The following is a 27976-nucleotide window of genomic DNA, read 5'->3' as shown; positions in this document are numbered from 1 at the left end:
GTTCTCCACTGCGTCGCCGAAGAGGCCGGTCTGGGACATGGGGGCATTCAAGGAACGTGTCCTGTCTACCTCTCGCGCATGTCGACCAGACACAGCCACAGATGGCGCTTTCTGGACCACCGTAGTGGCCATCGCACAACCCAGAGACCGCGCTGTGACCTTCACGCCGCCGTGGCGCGAGGTCCATCACGATACAGAGTTCTTTCAGAACTTCCGGTCATGACCACCCCTGTGCAGATCCTTCAGTGCCTTGGCCTGATGAACCTGCAACAACGCCAAGCGTGTACTGCAGACGCAGCTTGTCCACAGGCCGCACAAGGCACTGCCGTTCAGAGCCGACGAGTACCTGCAGGCCTGGGAGGAGTACAGGATCACCGCACTAAGCGGAAACGGCATTGGGACACAGCTGCATCCCAACTGACCGCTCCACTGGGGCGATCACCGTAACTCCTGGCTGTGCCGCTGTCAAGGGTGGTGAAGGAGGAGGAGCCACTGGGGCAGTTTCTGGCAGTGAAAGGTGCTTTCCACATTCCAGTAAGCTCCTCATGCACTTCCGGGAAGAAAGGTACCAGGGTGGGGCCCTGAGAACCAGCGCGAGCCACCCTTAAATACCAATCATCCAGCCTCGAGGGCCCGGAAACAGTGGAGGTTTCCACTTGATCCCGATCACCTCGGCGGCCTGGGCAAGCATAGCCGCCATTTCTAGATCTGTATCCAGTACATTCAACGCCTGGTAGACGCAGAGCAACCGGATCTTCACTTCCAGAAATGTCTGGCTCACCTTCCGATGCAGCGATTGACTTCTGATCATCAGGGGGAGCCCAAGAGGGTACAGCTGATACCCCACGTGAGGGTCCAGACTGCCCCTTTGCAGCTCCACTGGTTGCAGAGTTTAAGCTTTGTGTCACAACGAAATGGAACCCACCTGTCTGCAGCCAGGATGAGAACCAAGTCGAGCAAACACACAAGCTCCGCCTCCTTTTTTCAAGGCGACAGAGCCCGCCCATCACTCCGAGATGACCATCTCCCTGCGAGGAAATGATTCATCCACAACCGCCACCTCAGCATGCTCAGCCCAGGCACACGAGGCAACGATTGTGACCATCACCTAACACCAGGTAACAACCGCATCCAGAAACACACGGGTGTACGCTGCCTGAAGCAAGACCCACGCTGTCTTCCAAGACGCGTCGAGTTTGCCAGACGTAACGTCGTCTTTTAAAAAGACGCACCCGCGAATGCTCTTTTAGTGCTGCGGCAACAGGGGATAGCCGCTTTGCACACAAACAGGGGTAGTGCAGCCTGATTGTGGCAATCCACTCGACGCAGGAAAACGACCTCCGCTGAAACGCCGTACTCCAACACTCGTAGATCGCCTTTGGAGCGGAACAGTTACGCTCGGCTCCGGCGAAAAGCTGAATATGCGCTGCACCCGCTGCTTATTTATACACGCCGCTGTGATCAGCGGCAGCTGGATGCGATTAGCGCATGCCAATCTTCAATTGGCTCGTTTAGATACACTCAAGTAGATTGGTCTCTCGGCGAGATCCCAATTAAATCGGTCATCCGACGTGACTCGGAGTGACCGACTGAAAGGGAACTATAATATTGTATGATATGATTAACCTATATATATATATATATATATATATATATATATATATATATATATATATATATATATATATATATATATATAATATGTAATCAATTTTTGTTATGACAAAAATTATTTTTGTATTCAGGGTCACATGATCCTTTGGAAATTATTGTAATATGCTGATCTGGTGCTTATTTATTACCAATTATTACGGTGCTCAATTCATAATAATTGTTCTCAATATAAGCGGTGAAGCTAATTTGTTTTTATTATGTTTTTCTGAAAATATAAAAAATATAAAATATATTTTGTGAAAATATAAAAATATTTTTCTGAATGTTTTGATGGATCAAGAGGGGCATTTATTTTTTCCTATTTATTTTTTCTTATTTATTCTTCAATGTATTTTTGTAACATAATAAATGTCTTTGCTGACACTTAATTTTTCTTTTTCTTTCTTTCTTTAGATCTTCCTTAACTTAAACATATTATTAGCAGTGCATAATGATTTCCCCAAAAAATTAAGCATTATTAAGCAACATTTTTTTTCAACATTGATGATAAAAAGAAATGAATGATTTATAAAGTGTCTTGTGACACACATAAGAATAAATTCGATTTTAAAAAATATTAAAATATAAATTATTTATTTAAAATTGTAATAATATTTCACATTATTACCGGTTTACTACATTTTTGGCAAAAACAATTGCAACTTTGGTGAGCATAAAAGGCTTCTTTTTAAAAAAATGAAAATAACCCAGCCCAAATTTTTGAACAGTAGTGAAAATAAACGTACGCCAATAAAAAAATATGATTTTTTTTTTTTTTATATGCTCTCGTTAAGACAAACCTGTTTCTCATTACCATTAAGGTACACCAGAATCAGTTATTCCTAATTTTACTGTAAAACTGTCACCTACAAAACACGTAAAAGAAACCGTTGAGGTGCCAATGCCACCCATTAAGCCCCTCAGCCCTCCAGGCGGCCATTGAGCACGTTCCTCTGAGCACTTCTGCCTCCCTCCATCTCAAACTCCACACAACGGAGACCGCTAGATGTATTTTCACTGGCATATTTTTTAATATTAGCTTCAGAAAATGACACTAGTATTTGCAAAGTAAAAGGAGTCTAAATGGGCCATTTCAGCCAGGGTAAACACATTTAGCAATGAGGTCAGAGGCTGCAGCAGTGGAGTCAAGCAAGTTAGATAATTTTGTCAAAATGTTTAACGTCCTGCTAAACCATTTGGGAAAATCAAGAGCGGCAGCTGCTGTTGACTTTGGCAGCTAAGTGTATACTCTAGGCTTTAAACATGTAAATCAAAATGCTCCATCTTCAAATGTAAGTAGACGTTTCATACCTGGTTAGTTGTAGGTCCTGGCAGAGATGCGGCGTTAGATGGATGGCATAAAGCGTGCTGTATGTGCGTATACATTTCTGATCGGGAACCCCAACTCTAATGACTTCCGCAAACAAGAAAACTGTATGGGAAGTTATAATATTACAGCTGACACTAAACTTACTCGGTGGATAAAATACTACATTTCAAGCTCAACATATGCTCATTGCTTACAAAAAAGGTCATGTCCACCTTCATCTCTTGCTTCGCGTGAAGGGGGTGTATAATCTTACGTTTTCGCAGACTTAAACCTTCAGCGAATAGCAGAGTCCTCTGTACGCTCGAATATGTCATCGTGACCTTCAGCGCAATAGTGTATAGAGTTACGCGCGTATCCCCCGAGCTGGTTACGTTCAGCTCTCATTCCTCTCCAAGTAGCAGTAATTGTTTGTGGAGCTTTAAAATGGCTCGCTAATTTTCTTAAGATTTTTTTTGCGTTCTTTACGCGACCTGGAAAAACAGCTCACCTTCCAAAAAGGTTTTGAAGAACATGACAACTCACTGCTGCCTGAGCACATTTTATGGACGTCGGAGTGTTTTTGCTAGAAACTGACATATCCAATGGGCTTATGCTAACGAAAACGTCACTATGAATCAAATTTCAAAATGGAAAAAAAAAATACTTGTGCACATTAACAGTGCATTCGAAGTATACGTGTTTTTGTTTTCCCTGGGAATCAAACCCACAACCTTGGCATTGTTAGCATGATGTTGAGCAAATCGAAAGAGAAAAAGAACAAGAGTACAGCTCATTATTGTTTCAGTAGAGTCATGTTGTTTACAAGCTCTCGAATAAGTTTCTGTTCTAAGATGTGGGTGAAATTAGTTAATTTACTTAACACGGCACTTTTGCTTTCATTTAACTATGATAAAGAACAGAAAAATCCCATTTAAAAAACAGATTTGTTCTTTTTTTTCTCCTTTTCTCTTTCTCATTTCCAGCATCTCTGTTTGTCACTATACAGATTGCGCGTCTTGATGACACATTGGATTTGCAGCTCTGGACTTGGCTGGTCCAGAGGGAAATCATGGTTTTTAATAAGAAACATGTCTCAGTCCTGTTAGGGACATATTAGGCTTCATTGTATTCCCCCTCTGAGTGTTCCAGAACTCTAAATGCAGCTTGAGGACAGAGAGGAGCAGAGGTACATTCAAAAATCTTTTTGGGAACATAGTCCTGCTTTAATTACACCACACCGACACCTTCAAACTGAAACCAAGAGCATAGAGTTGGTTTATGTTGTGTTAGGGTGACATTGGTTTAATCTAGATTTGCTGGATAAATACACACTGAAGCCAGAGCAAGAGAAGAGCGCAGCCACATGCATCAAATGGGTCGTAGTGTGTGTGTTTTAGGAGCGTGTTACAATGAAAACAAACGCTCTGTATGGACAAGGGAAAAATCTGCCGGTGGTGCTTTGGATGGTAAATAAATCCAGGCCCCTAAATCAATATGGTTCTTACACGTTAGACGGCGCACATTACCAAAGAAAATCTCCTGTTATGAGAAAAACTTTGCAGCACTGCAATAGTAACAAGATCCCGGATGTGACTAGTTATTCCGAAGCAATTTTATGACGTTAAAAAGCACACATTTAATTGGGTTTTAAAATAAAAAATAACTGAATTGTCAATGAATCAGTACATCTGATTCATTCATACTAAAACAGATTCATTCAGGAATGAAAGAAGTGGCTGTGTTTATAAATGATGTTTTGAACTAATTAAACCAAAACATTTTGTTTAAAACAAAACACCAGAACAGTGTCTTTATGAGTGAGCAAATAAATCATTTATTCTATGATTCATTCAAATGACTGGTTTATTCAGAAAAAACATCATTACTGATTATACATAACAAAATATTAGTAAGAGTAATATGCTAGCATCATATTATGAATTGAGCCACTGATTCATTCCAGAAAGAAATAAGTGTGTATGAGTCAGTCAATAAAACATCCCTTCAACCAATTAGATCAAAACTTTGATTTATACCTTATGAGCGAGTCAATTAATCATTCACTCAATGACTCATTCAAATTACTGATTTATTCAGGAATTTATTAAAAACAGTGTCTGAATTAAGAAAAAAATAGTGACCTGCTTACTATTTGTGCATTCAGCCACGGATTCATTACAGAAAGAAAAAAGTGAGCATCAAATGGAGCATTCAAAAACATGCATTCATTCAGGAATGAAACAAGTAAAAATCTTATTCTGAAAAAATAATACTTTACTTTTCAAAAACAGAGGTTTAATTATGCATATTGCTTATTATTTGTACACATTTTATGGTCAAAACAGTTACAGCAGTGTGCTATTCTGTAATCAGTTAGTTCAAAACAAAATACCACAAAATGTCTCTTTATGAGTGGGTCAATTGAGCAATTGATTCATTAAAATAGCTTTTTTATTTAAAAACAGTGGATTAATTTAGAAAAGCATACTAGCACACCACTTGCTATTTGTAGTATTTGAATTATGTCTTTATATGCCAAAAATAGCAAGGGTTGTATGCTATTCAGCCACTGATTCATTCCAAAAAAAAAAAAAAGTGACACTGACTTTAAGAATGATGTATTCCAAGACATGGATTCATTCAGGAATGAAACAAGTGAATTTTCTTTATAAGCAAGTCAATAAACAATTTATTCGGTGACAAGTTAAAAACCACTCATTCATGCCAGACTAAAACAAGTCTGGAAAGAAAATTACTTTTCACGGAGTGTGTAAAGTATAGGGTAAAAGTGTAAGAGTCGACTCTGAATCACAAATGAAAATTCATTCTTTTCCACTAAATGCCACTTTCAGAGCAGCAAAAATAGCATCAAGCATCTATCAAGCATTACAGGCGAGATGAAATGAAAATGAGACCAATCAGACCAATCACCGCAGATAAGGATTACTCAAAGGAGGATCTTGGAAAAATTATTAGTTTTGGAGTCATTGAGCAAGAAAGGTAAAAATAAATGCATATTTATTTAAGACAATGAAAGTGTTTTTTTTGGAATTTGCAGGCATGTCAACCTGTTGTTGGGGACTCACAATACCAAAATATAAACTTTTCATATCATGAACTTTGCAGCTCATGAATAGTTCATCCAAAAATGAATACTTTTTCTATGAACAAAAAAATGCATGCAGATTTGGAACTAAATGAGGATTAGTAATGATACAATTTTCATTTTTTTGGGTGAACTATTCCTTTAAGAATGAAACTTAATTAACTTAATTATCCATTCAAAAACAATGGCTTAATTGAGCATTTTGTCTAGTTCTTGTACTACAAGTTCAATCATGGTAAAAACTATGTGCAAGTGTGCTATTCTGAATTCAGCCACTGATTTTTCCCAGAGAGAAACAACTGACTGCCATTACGAGTGAGTCAAATTCCCTGAACTGATTCACTGAAACAATGATTCATTCAGGATGAAACAAGTGACTATTAAGTGAATCATTATATAATTACTTGTTAATTATACTAAAGTATAACATTTCATCATCATTTATTTTCTAACTTCATCAGACGTCTCAGATCGTTCACAGAGCATACGGCAATGCACGGTGGGATCACCTCAAAGGATCCATGCAATGCCAACTTTCGTCAAAAAATTAGACATCTTCCAGAGATATAGCAGCCTTTCTGTCACTCACTGGAACAGAGCCAGAGTGTGTAGCTATGCCTACAGTGATACTGTATCTGTTACTGTGATGACAACCTTCATCCATTCTGACGTCATCTACATTGATCTCATCCACCCTGTGTGTATGTCAGAGCAACTGGGAATAAACGTGACGTTGGGAAAGGGTTAGGTACTCACCCTTCCCGGGTGTTCTCGAGGCCAGACAGCGGGGAGAGATGGTGGGGGCTGCCAATGTCGCGGTCCAGGCGGGGCTGCCTGGGGGGCAGGTCAGGTCCAGAAGAAAGCAGCTCAAGTGGGCCTCCATTGTGTGTCGTGCTGGAGCCGGCGTAGAGGCCTGGAAGACAAACAAAACTAATGCGCAAAACATGCCTGATAAACCTCAAGGAGCCCTCAAGAACGGCACATTGACCAAATTAAATCTCCACAAAACAGCCCTTAATGGCAACAAGCGCTTGTTATGACAACACAAACTCACCACGGCTCTTTTAGATGAAATTAAATGTTCCTGTTCTGTGCTGTTAGCAATTTACTGTACATGATTTATGTTGCCGTACGGAATGGATTTGACTGACTGTTGCTGTTTTGAACGTAACATCTTTGACAGATCGGTTCTATTTTAATGGAATGGAAGAACTAATAAGTAGAGACAGATCTACTTGAAGCTACTTGTATTGAAATGAAAGGAACAGGTAGACTGGATCTTTAGCCAAGGACACATAACCTTGAAGCGAAAAACAGCGTAGTCATCAACTTCATCCGCAGTTTATAATGGAAATAACAGTGTAGATCAGAGATCCAACTGCTCCAAATGTCATCCCCGCCATAGATTATACTACTGTACGCAAACCCGGGCCAGATGAAAATGATAGTCGCTTGTTCTGTAAAGGGGGTTCTACCGTCCCCGGACTTCTTGTGCAGCCTGAGAGACTGACAGGCAGACACTGTTCCCGGTTGCTCCGGCTGTTAATGTGTTCCTCTGAATTTGCCCAGTAATTGTTTTCCCAGAAGCCCTCTGGAGGCTCGGCTGTGCATTGACGATCGTCAGCGTCTCGTCCCAGCAGCCCTTCTCTTTGTGCTCCTCTTCAACTGCTCTACGGTAAAAGCGGGGCCCATCTGACAGTTTTCTGAACTGGTTACAAACTTGATTCATTACCCGAAATCATCAATCAAAGTCCTTAAATGCTTTCCCCTTTAGCCCTAACATCTGCTACCAGACTGGGAAGCATTCAACAAGTAATGGCCATGATTGCTTTAGTTGTTATCTGCTGGAGAGAGGGGAGGGTGCACCAGGAGGCAGAATCAGACTCTAATGGCTGAGAGTGATCGTCAATTTCTAAATAATCAGCACATTCATTAATATGTGTTCAATTATGAGTACAGGTTTTCATGAATGAATTCCTATTAGGGTGTTTGTAAAAATGTTTTTACAAGGCAATTATATATATATATATATATATATATATATATATATATATATATATATATATATATATATATATATATATATATATATATATATATATATTAGTGCTGTCAAATGAATAATCATGCTTAATCACATCCAAAATAAATGTTTTTGTTTACATGATGTATGTGTTTATTTATTATGTATATATAAAGACATATACATACAGCATATATTTTGAAAATATTTACATATATTTAAATATATATGTATAAATAAAGAACAATATAAATACCATGTATAAGGGCATTTAATATATCATTTTTTACAAATATTTAGATATACTGTATGTATATATATATATATATATATATATATATGTGTGTGTGTGTGTGTGTGTGTGTATATATATATATATATATATATATATATATATATATATATATATATATATGAATATACACATACAGTACATGCACATGCAAATGCACACACAAATAAACAATAACAAATTAGTCATTATCATTAACCTTATCACAGTATATACTTATATAGCATATGTTCAAATTCCCACAGAGATTGTATAGAGTAACCAAACCTTCACAAAGATACAACAGAGCACTAGAATGCACTTTATACGTGCAAATTACGAAATGACAGAGGTACCCACTCTCCACTTTGCTTTACTTTTTCTACTGGCCCCGGAACAAAGCATAGGGAGAGGCAGAAACATCAGGAACATTAAATGCAGGCATCTTGGCCAGACCCAACCACAACTTCTCCTCTAAACAAGAACAAACAGCCACAGTAACATAACAGGTCCTTCAGGCTAAAGACATTTGCACATTGAAGCAACAACTTATCCCCTTTGAACCGAGTGAATGGGAGAGACGGTGCAAGCCAGGACGTCTATTTTTCCCTGGCACACGCTGGTGGTGATTTAAGCTGTTGCACTGCAAAGTGTGTTTTGTGCAAGGATGCTTTAATGATGGGGAGTTCTGCAATTGTCCTTGAAATTACTCTCACACGGACATTTAGGGTCTGCTCTACCTTCCTCTTGCCTGAATTTCTGCTCTTAAAGGAACAGTTCACACAAAAATCAAAGTTCTGTCATCATTCACTCGCATACCATTTAAAACCTGTACAGCAAATGTTCTTCCACAGAATTCTAAAGACGAAATTTTGACTGTTTTCCATGCTCTGGTTTGTCTGTGCAGTTACAACTAAAGAGACTAAAATATGGTGGAAAAAGCAAAAGCATAGTAAATCTATATGCTATCTTTCAGGCATGATGTGTAAGAAACAGACGTATGATGTAAGTCATTAATCAATGCCAACTGGGGTTAACAATTCAAAAGTGATAATGCTAAATAATACATCACATAATTAAATTATATACAATTATTTTTAATATTTATACAATAATGTTGATTATTATTATTATTATAAATGTCTTCTGGTTTTGGGGAGATTGATTTTAACATTCTGCGCTTATCAGTAAATAAAAACTTACATTTCAGTCTGTTTCTCACAAAAACCATCATCTGGTTTTAGAAGACCAGAATATAGTCACATGGATCACATTTATGATGCTTTAATGGTGCTTTCACGTCCTTTTTGAAGCATGATTGCTTCAATCCCCATTCATTTTAATTGCATAGATGAGAAGGGGGAACACAGTGTTTAGAAAGTTTCCTTATGTGTTCCATGAAAGAAAAAGGTTTGGGGTGACGTAAATGTTTGTACATGATAACAGAATTTTCATTTTGGGTGAACTTAATACCCCTTTAGTATTCTAGGTTTTGCCTTTTCCTGAAATCTCCTCTGCTAACTATCGCGCTACAATATGTCCAGCATTATAACAAGAACAAGCAGCAGAACAAGAAAAATTACTTACAGGGAGGATCATAACTACTGTGGTTTAACTAACAAAAAACAAACAAAATACAAAACATGCAAAATCTTAACCTCTGACCTCCCTCTCTAAATGAAAGAGTCTTGAGTCATAGCAGGGTATTTTAAGGTAAGTATGCTCTAGGTCCGATTTAGCATGAATTGCATAACATTGGAAGTAGCATGGGAAAATTCACATCTAACGCAGATCGTGCATTGCAGCTGTTTGCAATATTATCACAGCATATGGTCTTCATAACATTACAATCCCCTTTATTCTGTCATGTCCATTTGAGCTGTTAAATCGTAGCTTATTGGTTTTGGATCACATAAATGGTTCTGCAAGTGAATGTACACTTAACAACATCTGGGTTTTGGTACATTCTAGGGTGGAGGGAACAATCCTCTACCCATCTCTACAAAACATCCCAGGATACATAAATTAGACAGCACGTATGCTCCTACAAAAACAAGCAGTAATGGATTTTATAGACCAAGATATACAATCATTTCTCTCAAGGTTTGGAAAGCAGCAGTTAATATTGTATAAAATTACAATCAACATAATCTTTAGAATCATTAATGTAATTATTTAAAAACATTTAAGATATTATTATTAGGATTATTTAAACGTATTTAGAACTAAAACTACATTGAGAAGAAAATATGAAAATAAGAAAATATCAGAGTGGTGACCATCTAGGACTCATAATGCAAAGTCGCAAGGGTGTTACGGAAAGTTACGGAAAAAAATAAAGCAGTCTGATAAGAGACTTTTTTTTTGCCTCTTTTTTTTTAACATCAGCCTGTTTAAATTGAACATGCTGTCCATCCCAGAAAATACACTCTAATGGCTAATATTGCCCATAGAACTACAACCACAAATATAAAGTGTTAAAAACTACTGTCAAATGTATTAATACGCATCCAACACTATCCAAACGAAGAATGTTCTCAGTATGAAAGACCTTAATGCCATGTACTACTTCATTTAAAGAAGTAAAATAAAATCTTGCTCTCTATATGTACTTGCAAATGTATCAAATATAGCGATCACACTTTATTTTAAGGTCAGATTCTTACTATTAACAAACCTTAAACTATGACTTCTGCCTCAGTAACTCCTAATTTACTGCTTACTATTTGGCAAAGTAGTTGTTAACGTTAGGTATTGGGTAGGATTAGGGAAAAAATCAAATACGATCACGCAGAATATGTGCTTTATAAATACTAATAGAAAACAAATATGGATCCTTATATTAAAGGGTTACCAAAATAGACTTATGCCTGAAATATGCCTGATAAAGATCATAATAGAACAGAATAAATCTATTTTTCATTCATTCGCAAGTACGTCCAGTTTGTGGGATTGACTCTCTTTTGTTTTGGTGTTGGACCTGCTTTTTGGTCGTTTATCACCTACAGGTGTGTGTAGGTAATCGGTTTTGATATCTCCGGTATGGAAGGAAATTAAACGAGACAAAACTTCACCAAAGATAGTATATACTTTCAAGGCGAAGTATAAGTAGGTGAACTGGGAAGCAGCATTATAGTAACAAGCCACCTGACTTGAGACATTGTGTTCATAGTACAAACAGAGCTGCACCCAAGTTTAATACTCATGGTATGAGCAAAAATAATAGTGTTGCTTGTTTTAGCGAGCACTACTAATTACAAATATAATCCATGATTGAAACTAAATATCCATTCCTCCATTCCAGCCAGTTTCTTTTTATACATCACTGTCAAAAGAGAGTGCATAGAGAGGATAAAATAAGCTGTACCTGTGAATATCTCCTGGTTGAGCGCCGGGGAACGGCCTTCTTTCCCATTCAGAGAGTGCTGGGATGTGGCAGGACAGTGGGGATGCTGGGAAGGGGCAGGGCCATGAAGATGCTGGATTGACAGGCATTCGCTCAGACCTTCTGGTTCTAAATGGGGGCAGGCCCTTAGCTGTCGATCAAAAATATAAGCAATTAAAAGACTAAGCAATAAAAATAGAATGTTGAAAGGAGGAATGCACATTAAAAACATGTGGAACGCCTGTTCCAGAGTGTGATGGTGTCAAAGAAGAAATGAAAAGAGTCGCACTTGTGTGAAATGGACTGGGCCCAAACAAAAGTCTTAAATAATAATAATACTAAAAAAACACATCAGTCTGCGGTGACATCCCACACCAGCCAGCAAAGGAAATGACAAGCTTAGAGAGGAACGATTTTTCACCACAAACAGGAACCTTTGATTGGAAACATGAGGGGATGAGGGGAAAGACATACCCCACATACACATCCATCGCCCCGAGTACAGGTTGGGATGCCACGTTACCAGCTACAGAGAGGTCTCCTTTGCTGGTGAGATTAGCATGCAAGGCTGATTTTTCCCTTCGCAAAGCAACAAAATCAAAGTTCTGGCAGTAATCATGCGTTATATGCGACATTTGTTTAGAGTTTGGTAAGTCATATGTGTTTAGGACTTTTAGACTGACTTTGAAAGCTCGGATTGTAGCATGGAATTATGTTTAACTGGAAAATTATCTTCGGTCACATGAATTCGTGATGAGTGGACTGAATCTGGAGACGATTCATTGGAATAAACAATAGCCGAAATGAGCCATGACATGCAACGTGAACGCGTTATGTCATTTTAATTCCACTGCAATTAAGATTTTCAAAATAAAAGCTCCAAAAGTTGCGAATTAGATATAAAACAAACACGCTTTAATTACACGCAAACTGGCAAAAGAGCACCAACCGCACGTTTTTCAGTCGAGATCTTGGTGCAAGCTCCCAGCCATTCGTCAAAGGTTTTGGTGCTTTGCCGCAGCGTGCTATAACAGGCGTCGCTCGCGATAGATGGAGTGGAAGTGTTTGTTTGACATCGGCCCACAACATCTGGCCACTGGGGTATAGCACTGCACAGCTTATTAACAATGGTACACGCTCACATGTGTTTCCGCTTACAACGGCAAGCAAGAAGAACGCATCAGTCAGCTGTCGTTTAGACCAGTGCAACAATGAAACCATTCTGCTTATAATTACCCACTTTAATGAGGAATGCACTCTTCACCATGTAGATGCTGAAATGTGGTCAGAGTTGATCTATTGTTGGGGAAATGATTTTCAAAGACAAACCTAAGTAGAACCAACTGCACCAAGCCGTGAAAAAGACACAACTGACCATGAAAAATATCTACTAGAAACGTTTCTCAAGGCTGATGGCTAGTGCCAAAGAGCTAATTGTACTCTGATGGGCTGATGAGATGATTTGAAGAGAGAGAGAGAGAGATAATACCTTTTTATCCTTACCTTCCTACGCACCTGCTGCTCTTTGGCGGAGTGGATCTTCACATGCTTGCGGAGGGAACTGGGGTCTGTGTAGCGTTTAGTGCAGCCCGGGATCTGACATGCATATGGTTTCTGAAACAGGAAATGCACAATGAGTCTGAGAATTGTAATTATACGCAGTTCAGCCACAAAGAGGACACGCTGCTATGGACACAAAGACCACAAAATCGTTACATTACGACAGCGTTTATAATTGAATAGTTATAATTATAGTTTAGAATGGACATTAAATACAGTGCACAGCGTTTATGAACAGACATGGAAACTAAACATACATCACAATTTAGACAAGCAACTATTTTGAACTCCCAAAACAAATGTTGTGTTTTTAAAATTAAAAGTCTATATAGTGAATAATTCTGATTTAATTTTTAAAATGGATTAAATTCTTAAATGCACTAAATTAAAAAAAAGCGTGTAATTAAATATCTATTCAATGTCTACATTTCAAGCCGGGAACTGAAATTTTAGTTTAAATCTGGTAGATAATAAATAGTAATAAATATTTAGTATTCTGCACTAAATAGGTCAGACAAGTTCTTTCCTGATTTAAATTTCTGTTAAATCTGTTAATATTTACACTTTAAACACAACTTGTCCATTTAAACACAAATGTGTTTAAATGGACAAACACAAGTGCAATAACTGTTTATTTTGAGAGTTTATGTATAGTCAAAGTTTAAGAGGAAAGACAGTATCCTACCTTTCAGCTGAGAGGACATAGGAAGAAGAAAAGAAGAATACAGATTGTTCGGTAAATGTCAGACAGGCATACAGGTACTGTACAAACACACTATACTAACTAGCATTTTTTCAGCCTTGAAATATTTAAACATACACATTTTGAGATATATATATATCAATGTACCCATGAGTCTCAGCGGTAAACTTTACTGAAACACTCTCACTCGGTCCAAAACATGCAGAGGTGATTTTCTCCCATGCATTTTACACTGCTCTTTTTTTCTAAAACAGAGGCAGTCATTAAAGTGAAAGTGGATAGGCTTCCTTTATTAGCTCTCTTTTCCTACATTCCCTCGTTCTCTAAATAACGCTGTTTTTACAAGCCGCTCACGGGGCAGCTCGTCTCTGCGCATTTATTTGTTTTCACTGTGCAATGCCATATAATCCCCCTGCCATCTAAACGCACTGAAAACAGAAAACGAGAAAGCTCGCGAATGGAAAAAGGAAAAAAGGCCGTCAAGAATAAATATCATTACAGTGGGAGTGATTTTTTCACTGTATATGAGGCGTGTGGGAAGGCAGTGACAGAGAGCACAGGAGAGTTAATGTGCAGTGCTGGGCATCTGGAGTCGGGGGGCTAATTGGCCGTGGCAGTGTGGTAGTAGCGCAGTGCGGGAGCTGTACTGAGATGTGATACAGCACAGGGTTCTGCCAGTTAGTGAGCTTTTATTTTTCCTCACATTGTTGGAGTGGGATGCAAGTCGTGTCTGCCTCTCTCTCTGTTTCTTTTTCTATCTCTCTCTGCCATGTGTCGTTGCTATCACAAACGGAGCATGGTGTTAAACGACGTATGATACAACGTGCTTCCCCTCATCAACCCACAGAGACATAACCTTATGGCTGTTTTGTGCATGCAAAATTAACATTTGGGTCAAAGAAAGTTAGCAAACTGCACATTTATGTGTTTGCTTGTAAGGTCCATTTGGTTGGGGACTTAAGTGCTTGGGATTTTTGCTCTGAACTTGAAGGCCCTCGGATCACCCATAGCTCACTCTTTAGTTTCGGTAAAGGCAAGATACTTTAGCAACCCTACTAAGAAAAGCAGAAAAAATCAAAATCAAAATCAAAAAGTATATGAATGAATCAGAGCTTCCAATGCTATATATAAGAAACAACCAAATCACTAGAATGAACTTTTAACTATAAAATCTTCCCAACTCAACATACCAAAGTGAGAAACTTTAGGATAAACTGATTTATTATAATATATTTTCAGTGCTGCATAGAGAGAGAATGATTTAGGCAGAATTGATTCACTAGAAGGAATCAGAAGGAGAACTGTTTAAGACGAACCGATTCACTAAAAACAGTCTTGCCAATGAAAAATACTGAGACACTTAAATGTATTAAGCATTTAGTCAAATTAGACTATTAGTTTGTATTTCCCCAACACTGCTGATTTCTGTATTTAGGATGGTGTTAGTAAAGAGCAGTGTCTTTTTTGAGTTGCAGCTATGGCAGGTTAGGGTCGGTTGTATTCATTTACTCACAGTGTCCAGATGTGTGCGCTGGTGCTTTGCTCTGTCGCTAGAGTTGCTGAATGCTTTTTGACAGCCTGGATGCTGGCACAGGTACGGCTTCTCTCCTGTGTGACTCCGCAGGTGAATCTTCAGATTCTCCAGCCGTGAGAAAGCCTTGTTACACCCTTCAAACTAAGAGACAGATGACATTAAAACATAGGTTTTATAAAAATCCCAGCTTTTTTGAAGGATGATAGTTTTTATTATGTGCATGAATGTGAACATGAAAAGCTTTCAGGTGAACATTTGAATCAGAAAAAGCAACTCATATTTGTGTTTCAGCTTATTTTTCGTGCCAGCACTGGTCTGGCCAATCAGAATCTGTAGACAGTCATTACAGGATGGCCCTCTGCAATCTATCTCTAAGGCATCTGTGTAATGAGGCCCTGGACGTACTAATAGCGCATGCTGTCTTGTAATTTAAGGGCCTCATACATCCTATACAATCCTGAAGCTCCGCCCCCAAAATGTCAATAGCTCTCCAATCAGGAGCCTCGGGTGGGACAGGGTGGCAGATTATAGAGGTGTCAGAGAGAGTGAAACCTGACATGGCAGCTTTGCTCTCTATTGTCCACTGACCTCTAACTGAGGCCCCCGCTTCTATCGCAGCTCCAGTTTCACTGAAGGAAAGAGCCTTCCATTCTTCTAATGGGCCCTCAGAATATCATTCGGGCTCTGGCCTCCTTCAATCACTTGCAAAAGGCTTGCTATTGAGGCCAGGCCATTTAATACCAGGCGAAACCTTAGACTGCCACGGTCGGGATATATTGAGTGACCTGGATTATACAGTGTGTGTGTGTGTGTGTGTGTGTGTGTGCAATTGTGTGTGCAGAATTCTTATAAGGTACATTAAAAGCAAGTGGAAACAAGGAAAAAAGTAAAATTTACACGCACAGATAAAACTGGATTTGCATTTGCACTTTGGTTCTGCACAAATGAAATGTCACATCAGACTAAAAAAAACAAAAAACAATAATAAAAAAGATCTATTATGTGTAAAACTATGATAATATAAAGAATGAGAAAGCAATTACATTTTTTATTGTGAAAATTATTTCTCTCCATTTTTCAAGAAATACAAATGCCTCAGTTTTTCGAAGTTTTGCTTCTCAAGCAGCTTACATCTTGTCAAAACATGTGGAAATATTCCTAATTTGCTTCTATTTAGAATAAACATAAAGTCCATGAAAGCCATAAAAAATTACCTTTTTTTAGAATTAAACGATGGTAATGTAATTTTTTTCAGTCATTACACAGGTCTTCAGTGTCACATAATGCTTGAAGAATCATTGTAATATACTAACATGGTGTTCAATTTTATGTACGATTTAAAAAATAAAGAAGTTGTGCTGTCTCATATTTTTGTGGAATCTGTGATAAATATTTTTTCAGGATTCTTTGATCTTGTATTATTTTACATTTTATGTATTATTATAAATAAAAAAATTGCATCCACATTTGATCAATTTAATGTGTCCAAGCTCAAAAGTGCCAAAAGTTTTATAGTATCAACATCCATAAACCAAACTTCTTATTAAAGTACATAAAAGTTTATATATTACATAAAACAGAATTTATCTACAAAAGAAAGTTTTGTTGGAGCTCTTATGTCAAGTAGTTAAAGTTGAATTAATTGCAGATAATCTTAATATTTAAGATGTGGGGTTTGTGAAAGGAACATCAATCCAAACTGCAATTGGCCAAGCACTTTTACACATTAATTTTACACAATGGCGCGACACAGTGGTTGAGACACAGCATGGGGCTTTTGGTCACGCAAACCTCACAATGTCAACTTGTGCTTGTATTATTCCACAGCATGAAAACCGTCTGAACATATCCACAACACAGAGCTTAATAAAGTCTCAGAAATCCAGGCAAGTTAGAGATATATGCCCTGTACTGACTCCTAAAATATGTCTCGAAAACCTGAGTTTTCAAAACAAACGGTGCGATTATGTATGTCCTAAAATGTGTGTATTTATGTATAGGGGAAATAATCATTCTTTCACTGCTTTCTTTAACATAATACAAATTTCAGGCTAAATTGAATTTATGGGTCCACAGAGAGAATCCTGCTAATCGCGTAAAGCCCTCCATTAGCGTGAGGATCGGCTGCCAATGGAGCGAGGTGCAGAGCATTTTGGGATACCATTCAAACACAGCTATGCATTCTGGGATGCCATGCAAACACAAAATCTGCCAGAGTTAAATCCACATGACTGGGGGGAATTTCTTTCTCTCACTTCTCATGTCTCTGTCATTGTCTCTCCACTTATCTCTGGCTTTTTTTTCTACTTTTATGGAACGCAGCATTCTCTTTTATATAATAGCGCAAAAATGCATCTGTATTTGCCAAGCATTGAACTTTATTTTCCAAATAATTCTAACGCAACCGGTTTTACAACTGACGTCAACATCTATCACAACATCCCCAAATGTTAACCGAGGAATGTGATACACACAGACGTTTATCATAAAAATCTGAGAGAAAAGTGAGACTCCAAACATGCTAAATATACGTTGCATTTTAAACCAACCGCTATAAACCAACTATGACAGCTCCTAAGTCTTCACAACCCTTTGATTTTATTTGTAAAAACAGTTTAGCACGCTAATCACATTAATTGCCATAAATGTGTTTAGCTTTCCCCTCTGAAGGCCTGTGTGTGGGTAAATAGAGAGATAACCATTGAAAGTGGATGGTGGTAAGTCATTTGACGCCATCTTTCCGAAGTGGGCCTCAGGATCTGCTGTATACACACAGAGTGACAGTTCGGGCTGACAATTTTGTCAGGGGCGCACAGCCAATCACGGATGATTGCGGGCCACGCGGACCCTAAACTGATGACTACATGGGAAATGAAGCATGATTGCAGCCGAAAACGTCCAACGAGGCATCGGGCAGCTAAAAGCCCACAGTGTACACAAGCACTCGGAAGAAAAAACAGTTCATTAATACCCTTAAATACCTGTAGAATACAAGCCAGGCATTATGGCACACGTAAAAATAAGGCCACGTCGTGTCACTCGTTGACGTCACACTGCGCTCGGATGGAATGAAATAAACTGAGAGGAAAAGAAAATGTGCTTATTATGGGAATTGCATTCAGGCCACATTCTTTCCCATGGAGTCAAAGGTCCACCGCTGTTCCCGTTAACATTCAGAGGTGCTCTGAAACATAAAACATATTTCCCCATTATACTGTAACTACCAATCTCACCTTCCCTCAGGCTTGCGTTTATTCTGACATTAAAACCTTTAGCAGCTAACAAGCATTAAATACATTATTACTTGTAATTAGTGGGCTGAAAGGCGAATTTTAATGAGCACCATGACTTTTCTTACACCCAGGCACGTTTTCTGTGATTCGTTGTGACATCCAAATTGCCTCGGCGCTCTCAGATATGCAATGTCTGCAGGTTATGGCGATGTTCTGTGATCAGCACTTGTACGAAATCGATTCTGGTTCCTGCTGGAGAACGAGAGGTGTTACGAGGTTTACCGCTGAGCGCCTGGAGTAACTGTGACCTGTAAAAGAGAAACCGCCGACACGTCTTTCGGCACGGAGAACAGCGGAGCTCAGACGGAGTGGCTAAAAACTACAGGCGAAAGTGAACATGTGCCTTTAATCTGCCTGTTTCCAAATGCCCCCTGGCAACCACAGCAAAGAGCAGAAAAACGTAAATGGATGAAATTATATCCATATGATTCAATGAGACAGCTAAGGGGAGACAGGTTTCTCATGCACTTCATCAGGGTACAAAATTAAACACAGCTTAGCTAAAACATTCGCATTACATAGTTTACACATATCATTTCCACATCCAAACGCCACTCGTTTTAGCAGCCAGCTTCATCTGTTGCTAATAGGAGGCCTAATATGAATCAAAGATCTGGTTAATTTTTCTTTCGCTTTTTTTTTTTTTTTTGAAAAACATATTTTTGGAACAAAGCTGATGGGAATTCACATTCAATTATTCTCACGAATCTTTGATTTGTCTTTGTTGCTCTTTCGGCCATTGCTTTCCAATTTCAAAACATTTGATTTATACCTGATGTGATGCGTACACAAATCCTCAGCTGACAAATGTTGTCCAGATGGGATCGGAGGCTTGGCCGATAAACCGGTAGAGGAAGTAGTCATGTAAATGACTAGCAAAATTGCTCCGAACAGCCTTTTTTGTTCTCATGCAACACTGGTGAAACCAGATTGAAACCCATGTAGACTGTAGATGGGACCTTCACAGGAAGCAACCTATGATGACTAAATTGGGCCTCTCGTGTAGTCATTACGCACCCCCACCCCACTCTGAGAGACGTTTTTGAAGGAAATTGAATTGAAGGTGTATTATGGATTCTGACCTCGTCGCTATGGAAGTCGTGCATTAGCAACTTATGCTACATGTGGGAATCCTGAACGAGAACACGCAGGAAACATATGGGTCTTTATGGGAGCACTTAACCCAGTGTCGTTCTGAGGCACACCGTCAAAGTGTTACCATCCAGGAGACAAAGTATCCACCAAAACTAGCTGTGATCTTCTTTTGACCTAGAAATAAATTTATATTTAGACAGGTGAAGGTCCTCTTCCAGGTCAGCTGTTGTTTCTGCATGTTCTCTTCCTTCCTAAAAGCCTTTAACCTGTAACTCCAGCATGAAGTTTATCTGGCAACCCTCACCTGCTGCAGTAATCTGGATTTATGACTAGGTGGCGTGCTCATTTAAACATCCTGAAAATAGATTAGTCCAGTAAAAGTAATCTATATATCTCTAAGCACCCTTTTGAAATGCATGGTCATGTTTTGGGCTTCATACCAAGACAATCCATTCTAATTTTAAAATAGTGGTTGATGCTGTATGGAATGTTTTTTTTCTTTTATGCTGGAGTCTATTGAAACAATGTGAAAATGCTGGTTGTGCAACTGAATCTAATTTCACCAAAGATGTCACCACATTTAGTCTCAAATTAAAAATAACAAAAATCTCTCTTCTCAGAAATTAGGCTGAAGGTCAAATTTTCTTAATAGTTACTATATTTCCTGAAATTAAACCTCATGTCAAGTTGTGTGAAATAATTGAGTCTAAATTCACAGTCTGTTGCCAGAGCATTCTTTCAGTTAAGAATATAGGACTGTATATTACTCACAGAAATATAAAGTGTAATTCAGATGTACAATACAATTCAAAACTATTATAGACTGAAAGTGATATTGCTATTCAACAGGGACACATTAACTTGATAAAAAAAAGACATTTACAATGTTTACAATTAAAGTAAAAAAAAAAAAAGATAATTTTAAATAAATGCTATAAATATCAACTTTGTATCAATCAAAGAATTAAACAAATACTGTTTTCAGTAACTATGCAGGACCTTTGTGAGTTATAATACTTTGATAATAATAATAAAGCTAAATCAATTATTAAAAGTTTTGAAGGATCATGTTACTAATCAACTCACAGAAACAAATTACATTCTAAAATATATACAAAATATAGTTATTATATATTTAAAAAGGAATTTTAAATACAATATTACTGTTTTTAATGTATTTTCGTAAAAATGCATTCTTGATGAGTATATTCATAAAAAAATAGAACAGTAGCATATCTGTTGGATTGTATTTAATTTGAATTACACTTAATAAGTCTAAATGATACTCTTGTGAATATGTGAAATTCTTGTGAGAAACTGTTAAATAACGTTAACAATGAATAAAGTATTTGTTTTCTTTGCACACAAAAAAATACAAAGGTTGAACCACTGATGTCACATGGACTATTTCACCGATGCCCTTACTACTTTTCTGGGCCTTGAACCTGGTAGTTGCCTTGCGGTCTATGTAGGTTCAGAAAGTTCAGAATTTCATCAAAAATATCTTAATTTGTGTTCTGAAGATAAATCAAGGCCTTACAACACGAGTAATTCATGACAGAATTAAAATTTTTGTGTGAACTATCCCTTTAATAACATATGCACATGCTAGTCTTCACTAGTAAAACTAATAAACTCTTAAGTAGGGCATCTTCCCTCATCCTACCCTACATTTTACAGGCCTAAAGACCTGGCACCATTAACGTAGTGTCAAATTTATTTAATCCGTGTTTTCTTTGTTAAACCAAACACCAAAGAAGCCAAACAGCGTGCTCGGTTTCTCTGGCCGTACTGTGCAAGCTCTCAAAGCGCTGATGGACACCAAGCACAATCTGTCACTCCAGTAACCGGCCTCTCACTCTCTCCGTTCTAAGTATCTCTAATAGCTAATTAGAGAGTATTACACTCGCCCCGATGCCTTTACAATACCACCGAGCCATCAATTATCGTGCAACATGAACCAGGACACAGTGAGATGCAATGAAACTCCTCAACATGATATGTACAGTGTGTTCATGCCTGCGGAGGGGCAAATCCAGCGTTTGACGCACAGCGATCTCAGCGTCCATTAACGGCCGTCAGTCCCCATCTACTCACTGACACCTGCTAGCGTTCGCTTCCCAGCAGCGGTGGCACAAGTGCGGGGTAAAGTGACAGATACTTTGACTTTAATCGCTCAGAAACTTCCTCTTTATCCGGCTGGTGCGAGAAACACGCCACTTTTAATATGCCGGAGTCTGAGTTTTTCCTTTTATATATATATTCGATTTAGGAATTACACTTGCTGGAGTTTCTAAGTGACTCCACACAAACACACAATTCTCGCATGTGAGCTCTTTATTATAAAAAATAGGCTGTCAGGGTCATGCCATACTTCATCAGGTCCAAACGTCATCCAAGCTCTAGGCTAAATACCAAAAAAGGCCATATTTCACAACATCTCTCATTATATGACATGAATATGTGGACTATAAACTCTCCTGACCAACTGTCTTTCTCTCGCCTTTTCTTTCCTCCCTCCACCCTGTTGGCATAACGTCTACAGTTGACACAGCTGGCTCTGTCTCATGCCCGCTCTCTAAGCTACTCTATATCTCCGACCTGACAACAAATAAACATCCCAGAGTGCCTTGCGCCTGCCAAGTCAAACACCTCTGCGTCAAAGGCTCCGTCAGATTCATGAACAAAACAAAACTATTCAACTGGACAATAGGTCAACATGGCATGTTAAATGCGTTGAGAACAGTCAAGTGACATCTAGCACAGTTGGATTGAGAAGTCGAACATTTACGCCCTCCAGAAATGTGATGAAACTCAACTACAAATAGAGAAAGCTTGCGCTGTTGTCTTTTGGGAGCCTGATTGTTGCGCTTCCCCTTCAGGATTCTTTTGTTTTGTTATTTTCTGCTCTAAAGTGCAGTGAAAGGGCAATTTATCAGGTCATATTTCAGCACAGAACACATTATTAATACTAATACGTCATACAGTATGACTCCACATTAAATCATGTTGAATCACAGTGGAATATGAGGCATGAGGTTTTGCACTGAAAATAAATAATATGTAATGCTCACAAAGACCAAGTCATTATGAAATGAAAACCTTACAGCGCAACAAAAAGGAAGAAAGGTTAACAAGATAAACTAAACTAAAATCAAAAATCACTCAAATAAAATAAAAAACAAAACTTAGAGCTTATATCCAATTTTCATTCAACACTAAATCCATAAATCAAATCAGGGACAGTAATACTTATGTAGATATGGTAATCATGCAGACCAAGTCGTTATAAAAAAAATTAAATTGAAAATATATATATTTATTATTTACTTCAAATACCTCACACAAAAATACGAATATAAATAGACCCAAATAACAAGGCCTGACTGTCCTGTGATATTCGGCAGTAAACGGTTTCATATTTATGGAGTATTTAGCTTGAAATTTCTCATCACGCACTAGTTTACCTTAGCAGTAACATGAGTCCGGGCTGGCACTCAATCCGCTCTTGGTATTTGCAAGCGAGAAGCTAACGGTAATACAAAGCAGTGTTTTTTTCAATGCTAATATCCATTTTCCATCTTTGCATTAAATTGCGCATGACCTAATCTAAATCTTGGCTTTTCTATGCTGAAATATGAATTTGGCTCATCCGTGTCACTTGTTCTGGTTGTATTTAAGCTTTGAAGAGGATAATATCCCGTCTTCAAGGAGCCATAGAACGTGCTATTTTCTTAATATTTCACTACTGTGGAAACAATGGCTGGACATTATACAGAGATTTGGAGCGTTTCTTTATGGTCACATTCAAGTCCATTAAGAAACTGAATCCTTTATAGCTTCACAAACCTGTCACTTTAAATCAAATTTAAGGGGTGAATAAATGAGACACGAGTTTTGAGGTCACATAGAATTTATCAGAGTGCATCATGAGACCTTAAGAGAAGGAATGAAATCATTGTTTGGGGTGGAAAAAAATCTTTGGCAGTTTGTCACCAAAATCAACAAAACAAGAGTTGTAGAGTCTGTGCTACTGATCTTTGGGAATCCACATCAATGAGCTGCACACAATAACAAGCCACATGTTATCTCAGTGAAAACTCACAAGGACAAACGAAGCAGGCACTTTCATATGGAAACGTTTCTGTTGGAGCAACAACACCAAGGTCATGGGTTCGATTCCCAGAGAGTACATGAACAAGTTTAAAAAATGCTGTATAAGTTGCTTTGGACAGTACTGTTTGCCTGTGTTTTTTAGGCTATTAAAAGCCTTTTAAGATTACAAACTTTATTATTTAACAAAAAAAAAAAAAACATCAATATTGTGAAATATTATTACAATTTAAAATAACTGTTTTCTGTTTTAATACACACACACACACACACACACACACACACATACATATACACACACACATATATATATATATATATATATATATATATATATATATATATATATATATATATATATATATATATATATATATATATATAAAAACACTTCAGAATAGGTAACACTTGTTAACTATTAACTACAACTTTTCCCTCAATAAATCCAGTTTATGGTGCTGACTGTTTCTCAGCTGTACCTCCGCACCAAAACGTGAAATAAATCTATGAACTTGACAATATAAACAGACAAGTGCTTAGAGAGAGCGTGGACAGCTCTTCTGGCGTGGAATGAATAGTTTCATGGGGTGAGCTCTAATTGGCCTGCTGAATCCAGCTGTGAGTCAGCAGTGGAGCGCACCACGTCCTGCCAGATCTCTATAACACCCTGCTTGAAATGTGGAACCAAAACAGCGTACCACATTCTTACAGCACCCCCAAATCCACACCCATAACCATCGCTGTGGTGAAGGGTTTATGGGAACAGGCTTTGGTGAAGATGTTGCTCTGGTTACATCCATCAGAGTGACAGCAGATGACAAATGAGACAGAACGCTGTCACAGCCCATAAGTCTGTAAGAGAGAAGCTGTCACAAGCCTCCCACACTTAGTTTTGGGCTCCGTTCAGACCACAGATGGGACGTGGTTTTGGGATAGAGGGGCACCATGAAGTCTCCAGTTATGTGGCTGTTTATTAACTGGGTTGGTCTGGTTTTGAGAGATACTTGGGATCCTAACCTGGCTCTCTGTGCTGCTAAGTCCCATGGCCCATCTGTGTACCTCAACAAACCCTTTCCGAGAACACTGTGATATTCAGTCTTAACTCAAAACTGTCCCTGCACTGTTTACATGCTGGGGTCTATGGTGAATGTTTGCGGAAAGGCTGGGTGCGATGTAAATAGCGCCTTGACTACTGTTATTTATTTTAAGGAGTGTTTGGCAGATGATACTTGGCATAAGCTATGTGTCAACATGCTCTCTATAGTGACAATGAGGAAGATACTCTAAATTAAACACATTTATGACTGGTCCTGTGTACATTTAGGCCATAAAGGGCCCACACTGAGCCATAAAATCACCATTATACAAATTTATTACCACATTTCTAATGTGTAACTACTGAAATAAAAGCACCATAGAAACACTTTCAGCACATAAAATCCATAATAAATTAAAAAAATATGTATATTTATTACCATACCTGTGACCAAAACTGTAGAGACAAATGTCCTTTTTTATTAAAGCAATATACTGGATTCTACTTAAATACTTACACATATTTATTCTACCTATATATACTTGCAACGATTGAGAATTAATGTTGATAAATGACTTTAAATTAGTTACTCCTTTTGAAAAACAAATAAATAAAAAGTGACATAACATTACAGCTAAAACCTTAACAGAACTGTAACAATTATGAGATATTTACAGCTCAAATAATAAAAAATTAAACTACTTATAAAACTATAAGATTCACATTTGTGCTTTTACTTTTGGGCCTAGATTTTAAAATTGGTCCAGAGTGCCTCACCATAATTTTTTTAACTTCAAAAAAAAAAAAAAAAAGAAAGAAGGAAAAGAAAAAGAAAGATTGATACGCTGAAATTTTTATTTGTTGTAAGAAACATTATGCTGTCGAATGAGCTTAACTTGTAAAATGTGAACCCATCAGTCAATACATATCAACTTTAAAGAAAAATGTTTGACCAAGAAGCATAAGAAATATGTCTTGCAGCTCTTCAAAAGATAAAATAAGCTGTAACAATACTACTGAATGCCAAATATCTGTATTTAACTAGCAACACTTTGCTTTACAACAGCTCAACGTTTTCTTGGCACACTCTACACCAGACTTTTTAATGTCACCTGGCTGGATCATGTTAAACCAAGTGGTTTTCCATACGTTTGTGCTGCAATGCTAATAAACAATTAAAGACAATACAGACAGAGGTTATATGGGAATAATGAAAATAATAAAATTGAACAATATAAGCAATACAGTACTAATATAAATTAATAGTACTATACTCGAAAAAGGTACATTAGTAATACAAAAAAAAAAAAAAGTGAGGGTTTCCATAACTTTGTGGAGTAAACCATTTCAGTCAACAATTCACCTTTTTAGATATTCCCAGGACTCTCACAGTCATTATTTGGCCAAATATTATGTTAATGGCGAATGTTTCAAATTACCTTTCACAAATCTGCTGGAAGGTCCATTTTAAGATGACCAAACGAAAGGCAAGCCTCTTTTTCCTGTAGTTAGGATGATAGGACTAAATTAAGCCCATTCACCTGTGTACAAAGCCATTCGTGTATGTAGTTTAAGTACTGCGTCTAGCAGGATCTATTGCTCAAAAAGCCTGAGGAAATTTTCCCCATTAGCTTTATTTAGTCCCCTCAGTATATTAACAGCGATCCACCCCACTCACAGGGTTAAACCGATTAAGCACTTGGATTCGAGACAGATATGACACAATGCTAAAATAATGTGGCCATCGGTCTCTGTCTCACATTTCAGGTATATAACTAATGTCAGGAAATTGCTTACTCAAAATATAGCATTCCAGACAAATGTAATTAGCACAAAACATGTATGAATATATCATTCTTTGATAACTGGCTATGCACATTTAAGCCCTACAGCCATCAGGTGAATTGGCTAAGGTGAATGCATCCCATAAAAGCAAAGTGTGTTCAGCAGGAAAAAAGAGCTACTAGATATTTGACAATGATTATGGGTTAAGTAGCTATTAAGAATGCTTAAGTGGCAGAATGTCAGACAGGAAGAGAGAGGAGAGGAGGAGTGACTGGATTGCATTACTATACAGAATGACTGGAAACCTTTTACGGCTTGACAAGAACTTGGCCTGGCGTATTTGACAAGGAAAACAAGCACGATCCATCAATTCCCAGGCCTTTCATTCCATTGCCAAAACATCAGTCTTCTGACAAATCTCAGACATTTTATGCCAGCAGTTTCATCATGCTAATATATGTATCACATATGGTCTCCGTTGCTTAGCTATTAGCATGACGGAAAGACAATCGAGTCGTAGATTGGATCTGACAGCATAAAAAAAAAAGAGGCGGATTTGTTGATCTTGAAATTAAAGATATAATTCAACCGTAACTTTCATGTGATGAAACATTAGAGAGTTGAAGGTTGCAAATTATGAGCAGTAATTGTAAAAATGATTCTGACCGCGTGCATTCTTCTGCAGTACCATCTGGAAACTTGGATTCAAGTGAGATTTATGACGTTTCTGAAAACTGTGAACAATGATCATGCTGGAATCATTCACTCCACCTTCTTATTAAATACCCCAAACAGGGCAATCTTCCTGAGCCACTGTTAAAAATCAATTCACACAGACTGCTAAGCTTTGGAAAACGGAGTCTTCGAGTCCTGCTGCTTCAGTGCAGGTAACTGTTGCTACCTGCTAGCATAACGGAGCTGGCAGTTGCTAAGTTAAGTGGACAGGGTAGCAATGTCAGCAGCTCATTCTAGTACATCCACATTAGTATCAACGCCACTTTCTGCCTTTGCCGGGGCAGAACTCAGACGGCTCGGGTTTCGCCGGTGCATTCAGAGGAAAAAGTCAGCTCATGCACAAGCCATGCTTTTTAATTAGCTAATGGCGCTAGC

The 27976-nt window shown here is 38.0% G+C and overlaps 1 protein-coding gene across 2 annotated transcripts in view; it reads right to left on the bottom strand.

Moving 5' to 3' along the window:
• Window positions 1–27976, bottom strand: part of LOC122350046 (zinc finger protein GLIS1) — a 70235-nt gene that overhangs the window by 11360 nt on the left and 30899 nt on the right. For both annotated transcript variants that reach the window (XM_043246228.1, XM_043246229.1), the window contains exons 5-8: window positions 15524–15685; window positions 13251–13361; window positions 11730–11898; window positions 6825–6981 (exon numbers count right to left, since the gene is read on the bottom strand). In XM_043246228.1, the coding sequence (XP_043102163.1) occupies window positions 6825–6981; window positions 11730–11898; window positions 13251–13361; window positions 15524–15685 (599 nt within the window). The remainder of the gene's footprint in view (window positions 1–6824; window positions 6982–11729; window positions 11899–13250; window positions 13362–15523; window positions 15686–27976) is intronic.

This window comes from Puntigrus tetrazona, chromosome 8 (assembly GCF_018831695.1).
Source record: "Puntigrus tetrazona isolate hp1 chromosome 8, ASM1883169v1, whole genome shotgun sequence".
NCBI classification, from domain to species: domain Eukaryota; kingdom Metazoa; phylum Chordata; class Actinopteri; order Cypriniformes; family Cyprinidae; genus Puntigrus; species Puntigrus tetrazona.
The sequence above is the reverse complement of the archived record's forward strand: the minus strand, read 5'-3'. Positions and strand labels throughout refer to the sequence as shown.